General features: G+C 41.1%; 2 protein-coding genes across 3 annotated transcripts; both read left to right on the top strand.

The window, feature by feature from the left end:
- Positions 1–12,802: 12,802 nt before the first annotated feature.
- LOC125376981 lies at positions 12,803–17,481 on the top strand. Its single transcript, XM_048389735.1, has 3 exons — positions 12,803–12,964; positions 16,151–16,941; positions 17,443–17,481. The coding sequence occupies exons 1-3, from the start codon at positions 12,907–12,909 to the stop codon at positions 17,479–17,481; spliced, it is 888 nt and encodes a 295-aa protein (XP_048245692.1). The 5' UTR covers positions 12,803–12,906.
- A 1,094-nt stretch (positions 17,482–18,575) lies between these two features.
- On the top strand, positions 18,576–23,560 carry LOC125376814. Of its 2 annotated transcripts, XM_048388838.1 has the most exons (5): positions 18,576–19,085; positions 19,864–19,923; positions 20,323–20,379; positions 20,951–21,047; positions 22,982–23,560. In XM_048388838.1, exons 1-5 carry the CDS (start codon positions 18,623–18,625, stop codon positions 23,187–23,189), a joined length of 885 nt encoding a protein of 294 aa, XP_048244795.1. In that variant the 5' UTR covers positions 18,576–18,622; the 3' UTR covers positions 23,190–23,560. The 2 variants fall into 2 exon arrangements, with proteins under 2 accessions (XP_048244795.1, XP_048244796.1); XM_048388839.1 differs by lacking the exon at positions 19,864–19,923.
- The last annotated feature ends 843 nt before the right edge of the window (positions 23,561–24,403 follow it).

Genomic DNA, 24,403 nt, shown 5'->3' with positions numbered 1-24,403 from the left:
AAGGGAGGTCAGCAGCCGTGTCACTGAGTGAAAGTGCACCCAGCAGAAGGGAGGTAAGCAGCTTGTCACTGAGTGAGAGTGCACCCAGCGGAAGTGTGGTCAGCAGCCGTGTCACTGAGTGAGAGTATACCCAGCAGAAGTGTGGTCAGCAGCCGTGTCACTGAGTGAGAGTGCACCCAGCAGAAGGGAGGTCAGCAGCCGTCTCACTAAGTGAGAGTGCACACAGCAGAAGGGAGGTCAGCAGGCGTGTCACTGAGTGAGAGTACACCCAGCAGAAGGGAGGTCAGCAGCCGTCTCACTAAGTGAGAGTAAACACAGCAGAAGGGAGGTCAGCAGGCGTGTCACTGAGTGAGAGTGCACCCAGCAGAAGGGAGGTCAGCAGCCGTGTCACTGAATGAGAGTACACCCAGCAGAAGGGAGGTCTGCAGCCGTGTCACTGAATGAGAGTACACCCAGCAGAAGGAGGTCTGCAGCCGTGTCACTGAATGAGAGTACACCCAGCAGAAGGGAAGTCAGCAGCCGTGTCACTGAGTGAGAGTGCACCCAGCAGAAGGGAGGTCAGCAGCCGTGTCACTGAGTGAGAGTATACCCAGCCGAAGTGTGGTCAGCAGCCGTGTCACTGAGTGAGAGTGCACCCAGCAGAAGGAGGTCTGCAGCCGTGTCACTGAATGAGAGTACACCCAGCAGAAGGGAGGTCAGCAGCCGTGTCACTGAATGAGAGTACACCCAGCAGAAGGGAGGTCTGCAGCCGTGTCACTGAATGAGAGTACACCCAGCAGAAGGAGGTCTGCAGCCGTGTCACTGAATGAGAGTACACCCAGCAGAAGGGAAGTCAGCAGCCGTGTCACTGAGTGAGAGTGCATCAAGCAGAAGGGAGGTCAGCAGCCGTGTCACTGAGTGAAAGTGCACCCAGCAGAAGGGAGGTAAGCAGCTTGTCACTGAGTGAGAGTGCACCCAGCGGAAGTGTGGTCAGCAGCCGTGTCACTGAGTGAGAGTATACCCAGCAGAAGTGTGGTCAGCAGCCGTGTCACTGAGTGAGAGTGCACCCAGCAGAAGGGAGGTCAGCAGCCGTCTCACTAAGTGAGAGTGCACACAGCAGAAGGGAGGTCAGCAGGCGTGTCACTGAGTGAGAGTACACCCAGCAGAAGGGAGGTCAGCAGCCGTCTCACTAAGTGAGAGTGCACACAGCAGAAGGGAGGTCAGCAGGCGTGTCACTGAGTGAGAGTGCACCCAGCAGAAGGGAGGTCAGCAGCCGTCTCACTAAGTGAGAGTGCACACAGCAGAAGGGAGGTCAGCAGGCGTGTCACTGAGTGAGAGTACACACAGCAGAAGGGGGTCAGCAGGCGTGTCACTGAGTGAGAGTACACCCAGCAGAAGGGAGGTCAGTAGCCGTGTCACTAATCGAGTGAGTGCACCCAGCAGAAGGGAGGTCAGCAGCCGTGTCACTGAATGGGAGTGCACCCAGCAGAAGGGAAGTCAGCAGCCATGTCACTGAGTGAGAGTGCACCCAGCAGAAGGGAGGTCAGCAGCCGTGTCACTGAGTGAGAGTGCACCCAGCAGAAGGGAGGTCAGCAGCTTGTCACTGAGTAAGAGTGCACCCAGCAGAAGGGAGGTCAGCAGCCGTGTCACTAAGTGAGAGTGCACCCAGCAGAAGGGAGGTCAGCAGCTTGTCACTGAGTAAGAGCGCCACAGAAGAAGTTTTTAAGCTTACTTGTGTAATGTGTGGTCGAAGTTAGAGAGTTTACGTGCGCCTCAGACACTGTTTCACGATGTATTTTCTTGGTAGTGGGACTCAACATATGCTCCTTGTTGTCCGATACGTTAAAATTTGACTCAGAAACCACTGGACGAATAAGGCTTAAACATCACGTGTTCCAATCAGTTATGACACATGAACGTTCGTACCTGGCCGTTTATGCAGAAAATGTAAAATGAAATGGGAGCAATAAATATGTTTATTTGTTCATTTTTTTAATATCTTACCTTTGTTTTGACCATGATTTTCATTTTTCTCAAAATGCATATTTGGTTCGTTTAACTTCATCCCCTGACAGACGGAGGGAGTTGGACTTTCGCATGTATGTTTCTCCATTTGATTATTATTAATGTAGAAAATATTTGAATATCAAAGCTTTTGTTGTGTGTCTGTCTTTGTTCATCCTTAAACAGTGCCGTGGCAGTACTTGCTTTAAACCCTGATGCCGAGGACCAGGCAGGGTCACAACAAATACCTTCTTTTAAGGTCCTTTGGTATGACACGGTCGTGGACCTGGTCACCGACCTTCAGCTCTCCAGGCAGGCGCTTTGTCTACCAGACCACGGAAATTGAAAAGGGGTGTTTCTGCTTCTTAGAGTTGTTCTGAGTATGAAATAACATTTTGAATTTTAATCTAACAAAATGGCACAAATGAATATTTATTTCAATCTCGAAGATGCCTAGAAAGAAACAATTGTTTCGTGAGTCTTTAATTATTTGCATTATGACAGACCACTTACGTTGTGTTAAGTGAGTGAGTGAGTGAGTGAATGTGGTTTAACGCCGCTTTTAGCAATATTCCAGCAATATCACGGCGGGGGACACTGGAAATGGGCTTCACATAATGTACCCATGTCGGGAATCAAACCCGGGTCTTCGGCGTGACGAGCGAACGCTTTAACCACTAGGCTACCCGACCGCCCCACGTTGTGTTAAGCTAAGTTAGGAGCTCTCGTGTATAGCAAAGCATGCAGTACACTGAAGGCTAATCGTGTTTCTTAGGTAACGGCAGCCACGGGACATACATGCACACAACCGGAGCAGAGCACCGGGTTAACATTTTTACATCGAAAAATTACGATTACACAATTCATTTGTAAAGAAACGTTCCAGTTTTGGGTGCTCTATGGAATTCTTTTCAAGCTTAATTCTGAAGCATCAAAGTTAAATGTACATGTTATTAAAAACATTATTACTTAGTTATAATCGATCAGATCGAAAAAGATATAAAAGATCAGTTGATACGAGCTTTAAATATTCATATTCATATTACAACGCGTGCGTTGTTATAAATAATTTGCATATTCGTTGAGATACAGGACATGCCATGCACATGCTTGTTTACCAGGCAGCTAATTGACACATGTACGGGAATATTCAAGGATTGTACAGGAATAGTCTTAAGAAGTGTCAAGTGTCTAAAATTGCCCATTTAACAGAACAAAATACGCTCGATTCCAATTGACTACAGAGGCAAGGAAATGGTACCTATTCTGCACTGGAAGCCCCACGAAAAAGCTAACTGGTTTTAGACCATACGTCGACACACCCAACATGTTAATAATGATTGTCACAGACGAGGAAAACCAGATAAGGAACGAGGAATATTATGTTGTATAGGATATTACTATCAACTGTAACAAGGAAACTTGTTGTCGTAGTCAATAATGCGTCAGTGCTATCCAGATCCAGTTTCTATACATTTCTGTTTGTTTGAAAACTAAACATGTTACAGGTAAAATATATTCCCATTTTATTTATAAATCTCGTCAGTTATCCGTCATCGAATACTGATCAATGAATGCATATGAAGAAATTTGAATTGGTAACTACATGTATGGTGGAATGAGTGGAAATGCATAATTCGCTGACACCAATGTTCAGCAGCAAGATTACTACTGATGTATTTGGTCTAAAACCCATAATACGAAATTATTTTACTTCACATTTCTCCTTCTGATAGTTTGAGAAACTAAGATTTTCTTGTATGAATAATTCCAAAATTCCATCACATTTATCTGTGCCATCACACAATACGATATCGCGGTATGGCGATATTGCGAAACGATATAGCGATATTGTGATGACACGACACGACATGTCTATGCCATAACTGAACATCTTATAATAGCAGTACGTAAGTGTGATAAACGCAAGCATAAATATAGAATACTCAACGAGTTCCCGTGTATTACCAATCTTATGAAACGAGTGAATAGTTCTGATAAAATTGACAGAACATAATCACGCGTTTTTTGTTATTGTTGTGGCATATTCAACGGTCGAGTAATAAACTTATATATTGAATTAGCAAGCCCGAAAGCACCATTTTGCTAGTAGAGGCACAAGTGTAAGGCTAAAAATAATTGCCTTCTAATTGCAAAACCATCGCCAATTTATACTTATGTTTCTGTTTTCATGTATACCATTATATACCCTTATATATTTGTAAAAACGTAAATAAAGACGATAATAGATAATGATAACATTAAATTTAAACACAATGTTCTCGATAAGCATTCTGTTTTACAGTCCTCATAATAGCAATAAAAGGCCATAAAACAAGACAAAAGTGAACACGTGTCCAATATGAAGACATGACACGCAAAATGTCAAGTTAATGAGAACTCAATATCTCCTGTCTCTACCATTAGCGGCCTGGCACCGCCTGCCTGTCCTCATCTGGCCTACACCTCATATCGCCTACACTACTATCAAAACAAATTTATGGATGAGTGCACATCACACTTGTACCCTTATCCCTTAAGTAAAATGAACTCTTGCAACAAGATAACAAAGAATGTAAATGACTTTTGATACTGTAATTTCATTTTGTATATGAGATCATCTTCACAACTCAAAGGTTTTCACAACATCAAATATCATAAATACACATGTACTATCATAGCACTGTACATTTATATCCATCATCTTCATGTTTTATTACATTAGCACTACATCAGTACTAGCTAAATTACTGTAATTTGATGAAATGTCCAACTGAATCCAGAAACTGGATCACTGATCTTCTGCCAGCAGCAAGCTGCTGCTTCAGTCTCTCGATCCTTGCAACACGAGCACGAGGTCTCATGGCACCACCCAGTCCAATCTGCCTTCTTGACCGTCTATCTGCTGTCTCGATCTTCTGGAGTTCTTTGACAAACTGGAAGATGTTGGGATGGGCCCACGGCATTCTCTTCTTCAGGCCGTTGTGGAAACCTTCAAGATGGTTGTTGAAGCGTGGACCGGTGTTCTCGTGTTGATTCCACAGGGCTCGAGGGAACGTGGCATTGAAGTCCACTTATGTGCTGGTGACGTAGTCGTTGAACCTAGTGATCTGCTGTCCATATGGTCCTTGCTCCATCACTTCAATCCATGCATCTTGGACTTTAGCTAGGGGTAGAAGCGGCAACGCTGCAGCTCTTCTGATGTGGGTCTGCACTGCTGGGTTGTCGGTGTAGTCTAGGGCCAGGCCTCTGTCCACAACTTGTCTCCACAGAGCCTGGGCGTAGTGGAAAAAACATCCTCTGACGGAACTTGCTGGGAAGACATCGCTGATGGCACTGATGACAGCTGCTTCGTAGTCTGTCTGGATGATGTCTGGAGAGAGGTCTACACCAGTCCTTGTGCCAACAACATCCTTCAGCAAGGTGAACAGTAATAATAATAACAGAATAATTGGATTATTTCAGGTAAGGTAATGTATGGTGTCTAGCCGGGAGCGCCACATTTCAGAAATGGCTATTGCCGGTAGGGCCACATTTCCAGCTGAGTGCATTTCACCTATTCTAGCGGGTAATTAATTAATCCGATTACCGATACCTTTAAATGAGTGTCCAACATTTAAATTACTAAGCGTGGTGTTCTTTAGAGATACCTTTAAATGAGTATCTCACATTTAAATTACGAAGCGTGGTGTTCTTTAGAGATACCTTTAAATGAGTATCTCACATTTAAAATCTCACATTTAAATTACGAAGCGTGGTGTTCTTTAGAGATCAAAGGCCGTCTTAATTGACACTGAGTTCATCCTGTTATTCATAACATATTTAAGTGCTGTCGTGTTCACTCCATATCTTTTGTGGGTTTGTTTTCTGTTTTAAGTTTATCTTGGAATTTTTTACTGAAGTTGGTGTTACTGCTAACGGCCGAAAAGTGGTTGGCGAGATTATTTGCTTTTTGGGCGGGGTTGGTTGAGTTGTCAATGTTAGGGGTTTTCTTATGTCGTTTTAAGCCTCTAATGGCGTGGATTTTGCGCCAGACCATTCTGGCATCTGTACGGTTATTTATACCTTCGCAGAATTTTTTCCAGTCTCTACTTTTGGCTATTTGGACTAGTTTTTGAACCTGGTGGTTTAGTTCGTGGGCTATGTTTAAATATTTGTAGTCGCGTTTTGCTTTATTGAAGGCTGATTTACGTTTTCGTCTAGTCTCTTCTATTTCCTCATTCCACCATGGTACCGTCGGTTTGCCTGTCTTAGATGTTTTGAAGGGGATGGAGGTTTTGGCTGCGTTTATTATATAGTCTGTTAGGTTTTTACAATAGGTTTCTGGATCATTATTTTCTATTTCGTTTAAGTTAGCTTCGTTGCAGATATCTTGGAATTGGTCCCAGTTAGCTTTATTGTAATGGAATTTTGGTTCTTGGTTTTCTGTTTGGATTGGTACGTTTGTATTTCCTATAGTTATGTTTATGGGGAAGTGGTCACTACCTAGCGGGACGTCGTGCACTTCCCATTGAGTACTTTGGGCTAGATCTGCGGTGCATATGGTTAGGTCGATAGCCGACATTTTTTGGTTTATCTGATCGTACCTCGTGGGTTGGTTGCTATTAAGGAGTACTAGGTCGTTTGTTTCTATCCATTCGGAGATTAATTTGCCATGACTATCTATTTTATCACCTATGCTCCATGTAGGATGGTGAGCGTTAAAGTCTCCTAGGAATATAGTAGATTTATCGCTTATTTGGAGTAGTTTGTTTACCAAACCAAACAATAACAATCTAGAAATAAATCAACCCTACACAATGGAGGAGCTCCTCTACGTAATCCAAAACAGGAAAAAGGGCACAGCCCCAGGATTAGACCTAACTTCTTACCAAATAATTAAAAAACTCCCCCTAAAACTACTCCAGGCACTACTCAAACTATACAATCTCATCTACCTAAACGGACAGGTTCCTACTCCCTGGAAACAGGCCCTAGTCATACCAATCCCTAAACCTAATAAACCAGCTAATCAAGCTAACTCATATAGACCAATATCCCTAACTTCAAACTTATGTAAAGTAATGGAATCAATTGCTAAAAATAGATTACAACATTACTTAACCCAAAATAACATCATAAACCCAGATCAAAGCGGTTTCACTCCTGGCCGCTCAACCCTAGATAACCTCGCCCGACTAGAACAAGATATTAAGACAGGACAACTAAATAAACAATATACCACAGGCATCTTCTTAGACTTCTCTAAAGCCTTCGACATGGTATGGCACGATGGGCTAATACAAAAACTTAAAAAAATAGGACTCAAAGGTCAGATAATAAACTACATCCAGGACTTCCTAAACAATCGTAAAATAACCGTGGGTATAGACCAAACTCTATCGGACCAATGTCCCCTAGAAAATGGTACTCCACAGGGCAGTATCCTCAGCCCCACCCTCTTCAATATAATGATAAACGATCTATTCGAGGACCTATCCCCTAAAGTAAACACATCAAAATTCGCGGATGATGGAGCCATCTGGATCCGCACTAAAAGCATGAACATGGTCCAAAATTTACTCCAAAAATCTCTTAATAAAATACAACAATGGGCTGACAAATGGGACTTCTCCCTTAACTCAGAAAAAACAACAGGAATAGTATTCAAACATAAAAACATGAAACCCGCCTCCCCAAGCCTCCAGCTAAACAACCAAACAATCAAATTTCAAAAACAAACCAAATTCTTAGGACTTATTTTCGATGAACATCTCACCTGGGATGCTCACATCCAAAACCTAACAACTAAATGCAGTAAAGACCTAAACACCCTAAGATGCCTAACTGGCTCTAACTGGGGAGCATCCAAAGATACCCTCCTCTCTCTCTACATATCACTAATTAGATCAAAACTAGACTACGGCTGCGCCATATACAACACCCTAAACAACTCTCTATCTAAAAAACTTGACTCAATACAATATCAGGCTCTCAAACTAATTACACGCACCCAACATGGCACCTCCTACACCTCACTTCAGGCCTTAACAGGAGAAATGCCACTAAATCTACGCAGGGAACAGCTAAGCTTAAATTTCTGGGCCGCGTCCCAATCAAACCCTCTCATCCAAAACTTAATAAACCAAAACATCAGCCCCAAAAACCAAGCTCTAGCTCGTAAACACCCCTTACTTACCCCAATATCCCAAAGAATAACAAACTACATAAATGAACACCAAATTAAAAATCTTAAACAAAACTGCAAACAATCAAATATCTTCACCCCTAAACTTAAAATACCCAAAATAGACACAACACTAGCTAGCCAAATAAATAAACAAACCGACCCAAACATAGCTAAAACTACCACACTAGCATACATACACGAAAATTGGCCAAATTGGTGTCACATTTACACGGACGGATCCTCAGATCCGACCTCCAAACACACAGGTTTCGGAGTCCATACCACACAACCAACTAAAACCACACAATCCTTCCGACTCCCAAACAACCAATCAATATTCACGGCAGAACTAATGGGCATGGCCTCAGCCCTCCATAATCAAGAATCCAAAAACCACAAAAAAAATCCTAATACTTACCGACTCCCTAAGTGGACTGCAAGCCCTCCAAAACAAAAATACCAAAAACCGACCTAAATTAATAAATCAAATACTTAAAAGCTCCAACGACCTAACTAAGGCAGGCAAACAAATAACCTTCTTGTGGATACCCGCCCACGTAGGAATATACGGTAATGAAAACGCCGATAAAGCAGCTAAACTATCCCTCAAAATCCCAGAAATAAGCTTAAACTTACCCATCTCAAAATCAGAAATTAAAAGTGTAAACAAGCAAAAAATCACAAAAAATGGCATAACCTATATCTAAACTCAAATAGCCAAATCAAAAAAGTGCTCAGCAAACCACTAACCAAACCAAAAATTCTCCATCCATCCAAAAAAATCGACAGAGTAATCACTAAACTCCAAACAGGACACACCAACCTAAATAACCACCTAAAAAAAATTAAAAAACACACTTCAGGTAACTGCCCACACTGCAAACAACCAGAAACCCCAGAACACGCACTCATCCACTGCACACACTACCTAACACATCGAACCGCATTACAAACCACCCTCAATCTAAACAAGGCTCTAACTCTAGAAGCAATACTAAACCCACAAACTAAACTAGAAAACTTCAAGGCCTTAGGCGTATTCTTAATAAAAACGGAACTAATAAAACGCATCTAAAAACACAATAACCTACCAAATCAAAATCACATAAACAAACAAACATCCACCATACCCAGCTCCCTTAGTTCTCCTCCCCAATCCCATCGGCATCTATTCCAAATCTCAAAATTCCCAAATTCTATATAAGCAACCCCTAAAACCCCCCTCTTGGGTTGCACAGACCACCTTCGCCCCTTTCGGAAACACATTAAATGGCCTGGCCGGGCCCGTGTGCGAAATACGCATCAGTCGGAAAGCGCACGTTAAATCTCCAAAGTAAGTAAGTAAGTAAGCACTCCATATCATAACCATGGCAAACGCACAAGTTCAAATAAAGTTCAGAGGAGTGTCAGAGGAGGCGTATATTTGTACTATGATGGCTTTAAGTTTCGGTGTAAGAGCAGTCGTGGTAAAAGAAGATACTGGTCCTGTATTGTCAAGGAGTGCACTGCAAGGATCACAACTCTGGGTGGAATCACTTCGAAAACCAAGGCCACCGTACCAACAATCACCTGGAAGGGTGGCACAACAAGATAAAGAAACTTGCCAAGAAGTGCCACCCGAACATCTACGAGGTAGTGAAGCTATTTCAGCGAGAGCAGTCACTCAAAGAGGTTGCAGTCCTGAGACTCTCTCACCAGTGGTCAGAACCTTCGCGAAGAAAGAAGTACAAGGCAATCGATGCACGTATTGCGTCTCTCAAGATCCAGCTCCTGAACCAACACCTGAGTGAGATGGAATATGCTGACCACGTGGGCGACCTCCTTCATCTGCAGTTATGATCCATTATGATATTCATATGCTATTCAATATATATCCTTGTTGAATAAGAGATGAGAAAACAAGACTTGTTTTGTTATATACGGTAACCTGTTAGAATCACAAAGCATGTTTTGACAGCATAGCCGTGAGAGCCACATTATACAATCACGCAACCATAACCATTGCCGGGAGCGCCACATCAATTTGGGCTATCTATTTTCGAAATGTGGCGTTGCCGGCCTGTAACCTAATGTATACACACTTACAAAACTTTTGAGATGAGTAGACCTGTTAAATGATCAAAGTGGGTTATGACAGTAATCCTGTATAAACAGTCAAAACAAACTCAAGGATCAGATACCACTATGAAAACATCGGATTAGTTCAAAGGCCCATGTACTCAGGTCATTAAATTGATATTAATGAATGAAATCATTAATGGGTTAATGGGCAGTACCAATCTACACAACAGGGGTGTGGAAGTAACCATTTGTATTTAGTGAAGGCCAATATGAGGTGTAGGCGATATAAGGTGTAGGCCAGATGAGGGCAAGCCGCACCGCCTGTCCACGGAGTAGGAACTACATGTTGGAGATTGATAGATCACCCACCCTGTATTGTTGTTACGAGGTTAAACAAGAAATCTATTCACATAGAACTAAATTGTGAAATAAATAATGACCACACAAGATCAACGAGTAATTAATTATATTTAAAAACAATTTTAGATATACAATCACAAAAGAGAAGGATCTGTACATTGTTATTTCATACGAATATTGCTGTTACACATGTAGTATGCAGTCCAGCATTGTCACGCTGAAACATAATTAACGTGATGAAAACGTCCGGCTACACAATTTCATCACAATAGTGCTGTGCTGTTCAGTGGCCTGGCACTGGGTTTGTTCTTCCGGTGTGAAAGAAATCCTCCCGTATCATTACGCTGCAAAAGCATATTCTGTAGATCCATCGGCCGGTACATCCATTGACTTTCCAACATTCTCAGTACCTCGTAAATCGATTAACTAAACGTCACTTTTCAATATCCTTTCTACAACTGACTGAAATCCTCCTTCTTCCAATCGTCGGACGAGGTTGTTCCGCTGTGCTTCAGTCAGACGTGAAATGACGTCGTAGTGAAACGGATGCTAACAGTCAACTTTTAGTCAATATTGTGTCTGTAACTCAATATCACTGTATCGGAACATGGCATCAGTTTGTTACTATCGCTCTGTTGCGCGATATCGTGTTGATATGTCGGAGCGATATGGCGATGACCTCCCTCAGAAAACGTATCTTTTTATAACCTGTTGTAGAAAATGCAGAGAACCACAACAGGAATACCTCTGTGACACATCTTACCATCGACAACATATGTTTTATGTGCACCAACCCTGCCTTTCAAAGGCTAGTGTTGATTATACACCAACATGATCTAATGACGTCATAATTAAACCGACGCTAACAGTCAACATTTTGACATCGTTAGAACACGAAATAAAACATTTTTTACACAGATTCTACATTAAACCCAATATGCATAAAATGAATTTACATTTCAATAACTCACGACTAGGTACATTGAGAAAACTGTCCAAATTCTGTAAAATCATCATGTCATTGTTTAAATATATCAAGTAACGCTCCCTCTTTCTGAATTGAACATATATTGCTGCCATAGTAAATCTGTATAAATACACATGTATGCTCGGCAAAGATGTTTTTGTATGTATTCTATATTTATATGTATATGTATTATGTTGTTGAAATACTTTTGTACCTCTGATTCCGCTGATAGCAGCCTGAGCGTAAATAAAGTTCCGTTCAATTCAGATAACACATAACCACCCCACTGCATAACCCTGCACGTGCACTGATCACGTTGTCATGTGGTGTTACTTGTCTCATATGCATGTAACTGCTGTTGCGCTTTGAACGACTCAGACATGTTTATGGTGCAGGTAGTAGTGTCACTTTGTCACAACTTTGGATCATTTTCATTGTATTATTCTCAAGGCATCTGCAGAGGGCAAATCAGCACCGGTTTGAGTTGGAGATTTGAAAGTATCGTCACAACGCAATTATGCAATATCGCTCCATTGCCATACCGTGATATCGCATTTTCGCAATATATTGTTATATCGTCGTATTGCGTGACCATATCACATTACACCTTTTATGCTTCATCGCCATGTCATGTCGCGTTATGGTCATGGCTTGTCGTTCTATCGTTATGACGTGTTGTACTGTCGCCATATCGTGTCGTGTTGTCATAATGTCGTGTCGTTCATTTACCGCATCGTCTCATTCTAGCGCTTTTTCATTGTGTGTTTACTCTATGTCGTTTGTGTCTGTATCGCAATGTCACTGTATCGTATCGGAACATCGTATCAGTTCGACTATCGCTTTGTTGCGCGATATCGTGTTTATATGTCGGGGCGATATGGCGATGGTCTCCCTCAGAAAACATTGTATCTTTTTATAACCTGTATAAAATGCAGAGAACTACAACAGGAATACCTCTGTGACACATCTTACCATTGTCAACATATGTTTTATGTGCACCAAACCTGCCTTTCAAAGTCTAGTGTTGATTATACACCAACATGATCTAGCTCGAACTTGGCTGACTGCGTCATCAAAACATTCACTCACTCACAGCGATTCAATAGCACTTCCTCGTAGATATCTACGCATTCGTGGATTTGTCAAATATTCTTATCTAGTCTATTCTGACAACACAAACGAGACCTATGTAAAACAAGGATGTAAAATATTGTTGTATATAAGAGGCCGTGTCACTGATGTGATACTCACACCTGCTTGGGTCGACCTGTCACATGTGGATTGTATTTTCCATCCAGCCATCTCGGGGACATCTGGGATCTTCATCCCTTATTTTGATGGGAACCAGAAACAGCCGAGGGAGAGGATGATTTACAAGTGTTTCAGTTTGGTTGTTCTTTTGACGGTGCTGCAGAGTGGCATGGGTAAGTAACTCTGTTGTGATTTTATTTCCCCAGTATCTTCTACAAAACTCTGTTGTCACCAAAGTGAATATCTGTTTGGAAATAATCTATTAACTTGTATTATTACAAGGAATAAAGTCGTATGGTTTAATTGGCTTTTCAATCAAGATCGAATTTCACGCGTAAGGAAATCCATAAATGTCACACGGTCGGGGATGTCAAAAAACATATGTTGGGGATTGTTTTTCAATAGAATGGAGATGATTGTCCATGCAGAATTTCGAACACATAATTGAATCCGCATAATTTGTTGGGATCACAATTACTTAATTATTTGTGATTTATATCTGATAACATGATCCAAGTCTTGTTAAGATTAGATATTGTATTACCTCGTATGTGGTCAAGACTACCCTAGGTGAAATGAAACACGCAAACCTGCAGTACATACATTTATGTTCATGAAAACAAAACAACTTTCAAACAGCCATAAATAAATATATCGTACGCGGTACAAAAGGTGATCAGGTATTTAGCACAGACTAGATATGTTTAAGATCTATACACTTTTGGACTTTTTTGCATATGTTTCGGAATTTTAATTAGGGGACAAAAACATTTCGTGTTAAAAGTTGAAAATCAAATATAACGTTAAGGAAAACTTACGAGTAACGAGCATGTTCTCTTTCTAAAAACACACATCACCAGTTTCTAAAACATAAAATGAATATTTTATTTTCAAAACGTTCATGCGCTATACAAACTTTTAAATAAAAATATCACTTCAGAGCGCACGTGATAGCGAAGTCTACTATCAAAAGGTCCTCAAATCATACTATCCTGGTTCGAGTCCTACTGGCGACACATGTTTTCCTACAAATATTGAAATAATTGAATCGAGCGTAAAATTGAAAACCAGCAAAGAATTCACTTAAATCTGTTTACTTGAATGGAGATAGTATAGAACCGAATGTTTGTTGGGCAATCCATTCATTGAAAATAATGGATCTCCTAAACATTACATGGACGTCACAGATGTGTCACCCCATATGTGTCATCACTGATTTTCAATGATCCATTCCTATAACTACAGTCAGTATTTTTACGTCCAATGGAATCTGTTTCGGCAGATAATGGAGACTGATTATTCTCTGGCATTGACGTTTTACATTTTATTATGTATGGCAAATCATGGGCGAGGGCATATATCCATGGAAAGACTTGTTTATAGTTGTTGGTGTTTTTCGAAAACATTGGTAAAGTGACTCCATATATTTTGTTACTCGACTCATAATTGCTCATTATATTTGGGAATAGGACAACACTCAACTTACAACAACTCACTTTACACGTTCCTATGGACATTTGGGTTCGGAACTGGTCCACAGTACCACATGCTAGTAGAGTGGGGACGGTGTGGTCAGTCTCGGTGACTTTGCCCCGACGGCTTGAGACGCTGACAAAGCTATCAAAAAGTGCTTGCCTGATCCAGATTCGATTATCTATATAGCTAATATAGCTGCAGAAATGTTGTCTGTTTGTTTGTTGTGAAACCCAATTTTGTCACGACGACATGCACTAAACCAAGTCACCGAACCTGACCACCCGATCCATACAGTCGCCTCCATAGGTTGCAGTGGACCTACATACTCTTGACCGGAACCCCAAAGGAAATTTTAAAATACTATAGATGGTAATACAATATAGTTCTCACCATGGAGAGACTGATTTCCACGGGACACCCACGTGGTAAAACATGACGCAAACCACAACAATAACTGTGTTCACAAAAGATATACCAATCTAGAGTGCAATATCATCACTATTCCTTGCAAAGGAGGGGCGGTCGGGTAGCCCAGTTGTTAAAGCGTTCGCTCGTCACGCCGAAGACCTGGGTTCGATTCCCGACATGGGTACAATGTGTGAAGCCCATTTCTGGTGTTCCCCATCCGTAATATTCCTGGAATATCGCTAAAGCGGCATAAAACCATACTCACTCACTCACTCCTTTCAAAAGTGTGCGTGTGCATCTGTGATGTGACATAATGACGGTCTGGCCTAGATATTCCTCTGGGGTTTGTGTTGGGCATGCTTAATTCAAAGAACGGCTACTCGCTACCCTATTGGGTCACGACGACATGCACTTAACCAAGTCACCGAACCTGACCACCCGATCGATACAGTCGCAGGTTGCAGTGGACCTACATACTCTTGACCGGTATCCCAAGGAAATTTTAGGATACTATAGATGATAATATAGTATAGTTGTTACCATACAATGGCTGAATTCACGGGAAACCCACGTGGTAAAACATGGTGTAAACCACAACAATAATTGTGTTCACAAAAGATATAACTATCTACAGGGCAATATCATTATTCCTTTCAAAAGTGTATGTGTGCGTCTGCTGGTGTGAAACAGAGTAGGCCTGACCTAGATATTTCTCTGGGGTTTGTATGGAGCGTGTTTGTTTCAAACAACGGGTACACGGAACTGACATTACACGGATGTATGATGGTCCAGTCGTCTGAAGCTCCATATTTCGTTGTGCAGAGTTGCGTCCCTTACGCGCGCACGATGCTTATGATTGTTAATGATCCCAGAGTCGCCCAAGCTATCTAAGAAATATAATATGTCCAGGCATTATCTGTTGTTTATAAGACGATGCTTTAATGCCACGAATTAAAATAGTAAGATTAAGAGTGCGATGCTCAAACATATGTTTTTCGATTTCATTATTGTCTTGTCCTTTATTGTCCTGCTGAAAATATAGAGATTAAAATTAAAGTGTTTGTGACGTCCTGAGTAACTTAATGTAATACATACAGCCCCGAAGTGTGAACGTAGTACCCCTTGGAAATTACCAGGAACATTGAGTTTGTCCGCAGTTGAGACGGACTGGTCGAATGCAGCCGGCAGATCGACGACCGTTGTAGAGAAGAGCTACGTTCATGACAGGGTTATTTGAATGGCATTGACCTTGTTGAATGTTACGACACTATTAGTATTCTTTTTGGCCAGAGACAGACATTATTCATACTGTATCAATTTTGACTCTACAATAGCCAGGACACAGTTACATGTATTCGAGTTCTGCACGTGGTTCCGCGAAGGGTGTGGTTCACGGATACAGCACATCTGTCGTCCTTTGAACTCGCCGCCTACATAATATATGGATGTAATATCGTGTTGAATTGAATTTACAGGTGAAGACTACTTGGTGGCTCTGGCATATAGAGGCAAAGACTCGTACATCGGGTACACAGCCGGAGAAACCGGGGGCCTGGTGGAGATACAGTATCCACACTTCGCCAAAAGAACATCCAGTGAAGTGCGTCCCTTCCAAGGTGGTTGGCACCGTGTAAGCGATAAGATGAAAATCACAAGTGATGTAGAAAATACAGCTGTCGTTGTAAGTGCAAGTGACGAAAATGTAAACATTGTGGTAGACGCTGACGGTGTATTCTCTCCTCTTCCAATATCTGCCCTTGGGACCAAGTACATTGTACCTTCCAGTCTTGCACCTAACAGTTATTATCGATCCTTGCTACTGATAGCTACACACAACATGAGCACCAATGTTGATATATCCTTTCGAATGAAACAAGGAAGTGTTTACGTTGTCAATAGCGAATACAGTGACGGCGATACTCTGTCCCTCAAACTTGACCCATATCAAACGTTGATGATGTCAAACCAATATGATATGAATGGAACGGTCATTAACAGTGAACACAGTGTAGCCGTCTACAGTGGTATAGCCTATGTCTCGAAATACACAGTGTATGACCAACTACTTCCTGTCAAGCACCACGGACAGGAGTATGTTGTTGCTGTAGATGACACCAAGCTGGAGATGCAGATCATCAGTGAACACAGCCACGTGCAGATCACGTTCAGTACCGGGGCCACAGTCTCTACTGGTGAGCGTCGTCTCTACAACCGCCCACTTGAACAGGGAGAGAGTCTTCACTTCACCACCACACGCCCGGTACTGGTAACACTCAGTAGAACAGATGGTTACAGCAGTGTCTTCACAACTGTACCACCAGTACACTCTTACGTCACATGCAGGGGTGTCTTGCTTCAAGGTAACAATCTAAATACAACATTAAAAATAATAACTGAGAAGACAGCGAGAGTGTTGATTAAAAACAAACAACTCAACGATCTTCTGACATGGACGGATGTACCGGGCAGGAGATACAAAGTTGGCACAGTGACACATCCATCGCAATACTATACAAGATTTACGTCCATTTCCAGCGACCTCCCCTTCACAGCACTGTCTTTTTATAACGGATCGGTCCATAACATCGGCTGTAATGTGTCGGCAGAGGAGGCAGTACATTATGCAGGTATGAGGCACAGTTTCCTTCATGTTGATGGCATTATGGTCGACAACTTACAATGTTTTGAATACACTGATGTAGGTTTATACTGTTTGGGCTGTGTAGTCACGTCGTGCATGTGTGTAATATGTTCATGGTCTGTCCAGTTGTCTGAGGCGCCGCTGTGTGGAGTAGATTCCGCCTGATGAGGATTCCTCTTTGTTAGTACCATATCCCTGCATACAGATTTCTTACAACTTGTATACTCCTCCCACCTGTATCACTTCGGAATTTCTTCCAACATTTGGCTCACGTGCCATGATATTGCTAAACTTAATTTACAAAAGGGAAGTTAAAACTCATTTTATTATAAATGGTTACACGCCAAACCCTAGAGTTTTACCAATTACAAATTACTTTTTGACCAATGCATGTAGGAAACATATGATTGATAATCAAGGATAGGCACTCTCGTACCGTTGCCTATTGATATGCTTTACTTACGTAACGTTGTATAAATCAAAATCATTTATTCTAATACAGACAGCTGTGCCAGAGAAGATACTAGTATTACTTCGTCTAATCATAATGTTATCAAATGCATAAACATTAACATGCCTTACAGGTGAAAGTTACTTGATGGCAGTGGCTGATCATGAATACAATCCCTCCTCGAACGACCACCCGCGGATACTCGCAACAGCAGGGGGGACAGGAGGCCAGTGGCAGGTACAGGATCCTCTCTCTGGGCGGTTTTGGTCTCGACGCTTCAATCCTTACAACACAGACTACTTTTATCCTAATACCACAACAACCAAGGTAGTGCTTGTGCATGTGAGAGATGATGCTATTCAGATCATAGGCGGAATGAGCTTTTACTCACCATTCTCTCCTCTTCCTGTGTCAGCACTAGGCACAAAGTACATCATTACCTCCTGTCTTCCTACTGACAATATGTACAGAAACACAGGGTACACAGCAGTCTTAGTGATAGCCACACACAGCAGGAAGGTAGATGTTGACATTATCTTCAGACTGAAGGGCAACGTAACCTTTGACGACAGAACGTACAACAACGAGGACACCCTCAGTATTAGATTAGATAAGTATCAGACTTTCTCCCTAAACAGTTCATCTGATATGACCAGAACCATTGTTAAAGCCACGGAAACAATAGCTGTCTACAGTGGAACATACGCTATGACCTACAATGCCTTCACTGCCTACGAGCAATTACTGCCTGTGAAACATTATGGAAGTGAGTATATTCTCGCTATCTTTGGAAGTTCATGGAGTACCCAGCTATACCAACTTCAAGTTGTTACTGACCACAGTGACACGAGCATCATGTTTAATAACGGTTCTACCGTCTCTGCGGGTAAAGATGGACTGTACCGTAAACAATGTGGACCTTTTGAAACATTTTACTTCAACACCACATTGCCAACCATGGTCACATTGTGTACTATTGGGACGTATCATCCTTTTTCCTCTGATGGGTTAATTGTAGTACCACCAGTATCCCTCTACTCTAAACAAGCAACCCTATTAGCCCAACGTAACAGGAAAATATTGACAGATGAAGACAACAACAGTGTACACGTTCACGAAACCTCAAGCACTCTCTCTACAGTTTTGAGTCCCTCAATCAAGTGGAAGGAAGTTCCAGGTACAAGATACAAAGTGGGAACATTACAAAGTGGTCAACACATAACAACAATTCGTTCTAATTCTTCCTTTGCTGTCCTTGGATACGCTAGTTTTGCCATATACAACGGAGGATACAACTTTAGGACATATCTTGATGCAGGTAAGTCTTTTGATGTACATTTATACGTAAAACTTAAAAGCCTACATTCCTTCGATGCATTATCATTTTTATGTAGGTAGGTCCTTCAGTTCTTCACTTGGAGTCAACCTTCTCCTCAAGACACATGTCCATGTACCTATAAACATATAATGGCAATTCTTTGAAGCATGAATCAACAGAATTCGCATGGCCATTTGAGAACAAAGCCTGACGTTGTAGGTCCAGTGCCATGTGGTGATTTCGAATCGGAATGGTTTTCAAATAATTTATGTGCCGATGCTCATAATATTAATCACTGGCTTGTTTGATTCAGACTAGATTATGTCTAAGCCACCGTAATACACCTGGAATATTGTTGTGTGCGTTGAACAATAAACACAGTATGTGCCGACTAAACTTGGGTCGGGTAGTCGATATCTGTGACTTTGCTGATTGTTATTGTGTCCTGAATACGGAGATCGTTGGTCGTTCTTTCAGTCACTGGTTTGCCTATTCTAAGCATAATTATTTACAGGCTAACATATTGCTTGTTGAAGCGTTAAGCAACTTATACTTACTCACTCTCTTATTGCCGTGTGACTGCGGAATTGTGTTAAAGGAGTTTAGATAAAAATAGTAGTTGGTCCCACAAACGCAACGTTGTCAATAATGTGTAACAATCATTGTGCCTATTATTCGTATAAACGAAGCCAACTCACCCCTGTGTCATATATACTGCTCGGTATACTGCCATGCTTGTGTCAGTTATACATTGAATTGCTTTGCTGACTCGTTCCAGAAACCTCCACGCCAGATGGAATTAATGAAAACACGTTAAATACAGGTGATTCTTTTCAAGGTAAATGTGTAATGTTATTCCTTTTCCCGTCCGTCGTCCATCGTCTGCCATGTTTATCAACATTCTTCTTTGCCACTGAATTATATGGTCCAGGCACGATTATTTACAGGCTGTCGTGGTACAGCTTATTGCAACGTTAAACATATTTTACTCTCTCATTACCGTGTTACTGCGGAAGTGTGTCAAAGGAGTTAAGAAAAAAATAGTAGGTCTCCACTAACAACTTTCTCAATAATGCGTAACAGTCATTGTGTCTACTATTAATATTCAAAGTGGCCTCAAACCAAATCAGCTCATTCTTCTGTATGGTTTAACATATGTACTGCCTGGTTTACTTCCATGCTTGTGTCAGTTATCTAGACAATACATACATTGAATACCTTCACTGATTCATTCCAGCGACCTCTACGCCAGATGGAATTGGAAACAAGTTAAATACAGAAGGTTCCTTCCAAGGTGAATGTTAAATGTTATTCCTTTTCTCGTCCGTCGTCCACCATCTGCCATGTGTATCTACATTCTACTTTGCCTTGAAACTTATATTTATCAACATATATTGATGTATTCGTTACGCGGACCTGTTTCCGAGCTGATCATAAAAGTCACCACCATTATATCGTACCACTTAAACACTGATTTGCGATTGTTTTGTGAAACAAAGCCAAGGATTGATTATAGCTGTAACAGATACGCTGGAATACCAGACTTCCATAAAGCAGACAGGTCATAACAGCAAAGTTGTGAGTGATATTCTTTCACTATCTTCTTCTCCCTTCTCAGCGGCATTTATACTGTAGAATGGTTATCATGTCTGAAACATGAAGGACGTTATTTCTGTGTCAAAAACAACAACGTTAATGAGAGTTAAGAAAACGATAGTTGCCATGCCAACGACATCATCATTCAGTGATGTGATGAGTGCAAAACGCCATGTGTGTATATCTTGACATGTGGCCTTTTATGAAATATTACAGTCCTTTTGATGTGTAAAAACATTTAATTATTCTAAAAGTTTTATTCATTTCAGCAGACAATCCGAACAACGCAGCACTGATCGTAGGGATAATCTGTGGGTCTGTTATTGTGGCTCTCCTGGTCGCATTTATGTCATATGTATTCTACATGTAAGTGTTTATATTTGTAAGTGTTTATATGTTTAAAAATGGTAGTTCACTGAGATTTGTTTCTCAAACGTGATCGTTCTTTACTCTTAAATAAGTCGATAACCACAACATTCAAATTGTCGAAACGTATTACAATCTCTTGAACAAGGGACATAGTTCCATGGATATACAACTCCTTTATTAAAATGAAAGCGACGTTTTGGTGTTGATACTTACACCGGAACGTCGCTTTCATTGTAATAAAGAAGTTGTATATCCATAGAACTGTATCCCTTGTTCATTATGCGAACTTTGAAAAGCCACTTAAAGACGCTATCTCTTAAACATGTTACTTAGCAATACCCTCTAAAAAGTACGGGATACTTGGAAATAACTCAGAATTTTCAAACTTGTATGAGATATTAGTTTCGAGTAATAATTGCATGATAATAATAACGAATTGGGAACACATTACAAGCGGTAGTGAAGTATGAGAGTTGATTTTCTTTGATCAGTAGTGCGTACTACCGCCACGTTTGTCAAACATTCATTCAATCGACGAGGCATACCGCGTATGAGACTCCCAATGGTGATTTGAGGGAGTGTGTCTCACTCCACTTGCAGCGCCTGGCCAAGTTCAGCCAACGTGGTCGGCGGCCTATGACGTTGACGCTTACGTCTCCCTATCACGTCCCAGACGTGTTCAATGGGGATAAGGTCTTGGCTGAGTATGTTGTCCTGATTGTACTCTCCGGTGACCCTTCCTTACACAACATGGAGTGGAGTTCGTTCAGTCATAGTGATGCCACCCCCCACAAAATACGACCCATCGCCAAGTCTGTCATGAGGTCTCAGGTTGACATAGGTTTAACGTTCATTTCGACGTCGCCAGACACGACCACACCTATCAAGGACGTGCAAGGTGAATCGGGACTCATCTGAACCCATGACACGTGACCAGCGACGATTACCCCAGTTTTGACGTTGTCTACACCATTGACCTCTGTTGGCTTGATGACGATTTGTAAGTGGCGGCACAACACGTGGCTGTTGAGCATAGATGATGAGCTGCTTGTAGGTGATTTCTAATCGTTTGACCCGTACTCCAGTTGCCTGAAGTTTGCAGCAGCTTGATTCGCCGTTTGAGCTCGATTTTGTAGAGCCTGGTTTCGGATCAATCGATCCTGTACTCTTGTCGTTGACCTCCTAGAACGCCCTGAAAGAGGACGATTGTCACACTTGCATAAGATATTTGTCGTCAACACCTGTTCTTTTACTGGTATTAACATTTATATTTCATGATCCCCTTTTTTAAGATTTTTTAAGAGTATAATTTATGAAAGTGAACGTCCATAACCACAATTCAGCAATTGGAAGACTAAGACTCCAAACAAAATAAAGTTAGTGCTGCTATGCATGCAGCCAGTAGCAGCATATATGACTGCTGCAAGTACATAAATTAGAACTAGCTGCTGAGAGCATGAGGAATCAGCCACGTCACGCATTGTAACCATTTGAACCGAATTTATGTCGGCTGTAATGACAAACAGGGTATCATTTGGACGTATTCTGTGCCAGAATTAACTCAAGGATGAACTGCAAATTCAAGATCACATGTATAGAAACAGCTCGCGATATCAGCGGTCTTGTCCTGTCCCACTGGTAACACACATAGTTAATTGTGGAGTACACACAGACAGGATGAGATATGTGTGATACTATAGCAGTATCAGTCGTAGGGTACATGTATGTGCGTGATGAAACCCAATAATATTTTCGTGAACAAGGAAATGGATAGGATATAGAAACTATTTCATGCCCTTTTAAATATCTTATATCTGGCAGTAACATATTTTAAATATTTCTGGTATCACAAGCATATGATTATTTCAGCTTTCTTGATATGAGTGTCTTAGCTACCAAAAGTCATGTAAATATAGAAATCCTTTTTTAAGCCGCAAGAACACGATGCCACTTAAGAGAGTTGAAGCACAAGGCGCCGATGCTCCCTCGACCTCCAACATCTACACGGTGCCTGACAGTGTCGCTGAAGGTGCAGCAGATGAGGCCACCTACACGGAGATAACAACTAACTGCACACCTGTCGGCGTTAGCATCGCTGACAGTTCTGCCATATATGTCAATTTCGAAGGCGGAAAATAACTCGAAACAATGCAAACATGAATTAGAACTGTTATAGAAACCGATTCCGAGACATTTAGCTGTCTTATTTTAAATACAGTAAACTACGGTTATAACGAACTCGAAGGAACCACTAACTTTAGTTTGTTATAACCGTAGTTCGTCATAAGCATATATACAGCATTACTATAGCAAATAGTCAGGACCAAAAATATCATTTCGTTCCATCCGTCAGTTCGTTATAAGCGTGTTCGTTATAAACGTACTTTACTGTAAATACATTCTCTCAAACACACTGAGTAAACATTTATGTTATAAACATTTAATGATTTGTGTACATATGTTTTATTTTCATAAGAATATATCTTAAGTCGTTTTCATGTGACTTTTAAGAGTTTATTTAACAATTAGGACATGTATCAGAAGGCACAAAGAGCTTTGATTGTATTACATTTAATTTCAAAAGGTAAGTACTGTCGTATTAAGGTAATGAAATTGCATCTGCTACAGTTTGAGTAAAGTACAAGGCATCAACCAGGACATGATTCACGTACATAGCTGCCCCCAACAACTGAAATTTATAAAACACGGAATGAAACATTTCATTGTGTTCTTTGTCTTCAGAAACAATCTCTGACCGTGCCATTTAACTAATATGTTTTTAGAACTGTCAGATGAGGGAGTATTTATTGAACAGGTTCCAGAACCAACTTGGTTTTATTTATATTATCATGTAAAGTAGAATCATTCACAGTACCGCTACATGTTGATTGTGGAAATGGTTTCTTCGTTTCTATTCCTCTACTCATTGGAAAAGGAAGAATGAATTTTGGAAACAACATTGTGAAGCCTCATTTTAGTTTTTAGTTTACCATTTCACTCACTGGCCTACGATTGTGAATCAGGGGATCGATTTGACAGCAGTAGAGATTTTAATCCTTTTTATTTTTGGTGTAGCAACTTTGTATTATATTCGTAGTGTTTTTTTGTAATCATTTTATTGTTGTTTTGGGTTTGGTTTAGGGGGGATTTTTTTCGGGCGAGAGGGGTTACATGTTTGTACATTTTCTTGATAACATACATGTAGATGCAGTTTAAGAACACACTGTTAATTGTTTTGTCATTGTGGAAGTAGTAACTGGATGCTTTTCATGGATGGTTTGGTTTAAGGTTCGTTCGCAAGTGTAAGCATTCATCCAAGTTAGTTTCAAATGAATGTTTAATGTGCTGAGCAT

This window comes from Haliotis rufescens, unplaced genomic scaffold (genome assembly GCF_023055435.1).
Source record: "Haliotis rufescens isolate VD_foot unplaced genomic scaffold, xgHalRufe1.0.p SCAF_8, whole genome shotgun sequence".
Classification (NCBI taxonomy): domain Eukaryota; kingdom Metazoa; phylum Mollusca; class Gastropoda; order Lepetellida; family Haliotidae; genus Haliotis; species Haliotis rufescens.
This window is presented reverse-complemented; position numbering and strand designations above follow the sequence as displayed.

Excerpts from the sequence above, each read along its gene's own strand:
- LOC125376981 (XM_048389735.1), top strand. The coding sequence starts at position 12,907 with ATGATTTACAAGTGTTTCAGTTTGGTTGTTCTTTTGACGGTGCTGCAG. Across the intron at positions 12,965-16,150 it reads GGTGCTGCAGAGTGGCATGG|GTGAAGACTACTTGGTGGCT; the intron begins GTAAGTAACTCT and ends TTGAATTTACAG. Across the intron at positions 16,942-17,442 it reads CCACCACACGCCCGGTACTG|TTGTCTGAGGCGCCGCTGTG; the intron begins GTAACACTCAGT and ends TGGTCTGTCCAG.
- LOC125376814 (XM_048388838.1), top strand. The coding sequence starts at position 18,623 with ATGTTTAATAACGGTTCTACCGTCTCTGCGGGTAAAGATGGACTGTAC. Across the intron at positions 19,086-19,863 it reads TAGGACATATCTTGATGCAG|AAACCTCCACGCCAGATGGA; the intron begins GTAAGTCTTTTG and ends GACTCGTTCCAG. Across the intron at positions 21,048-22,981 it reads ATGTCATATGTATTCTACAT|CCGCAAGAACACGATGCCAC; the intron begins GTAAGTGTTTAT and ends TCCTTTTTTAAG.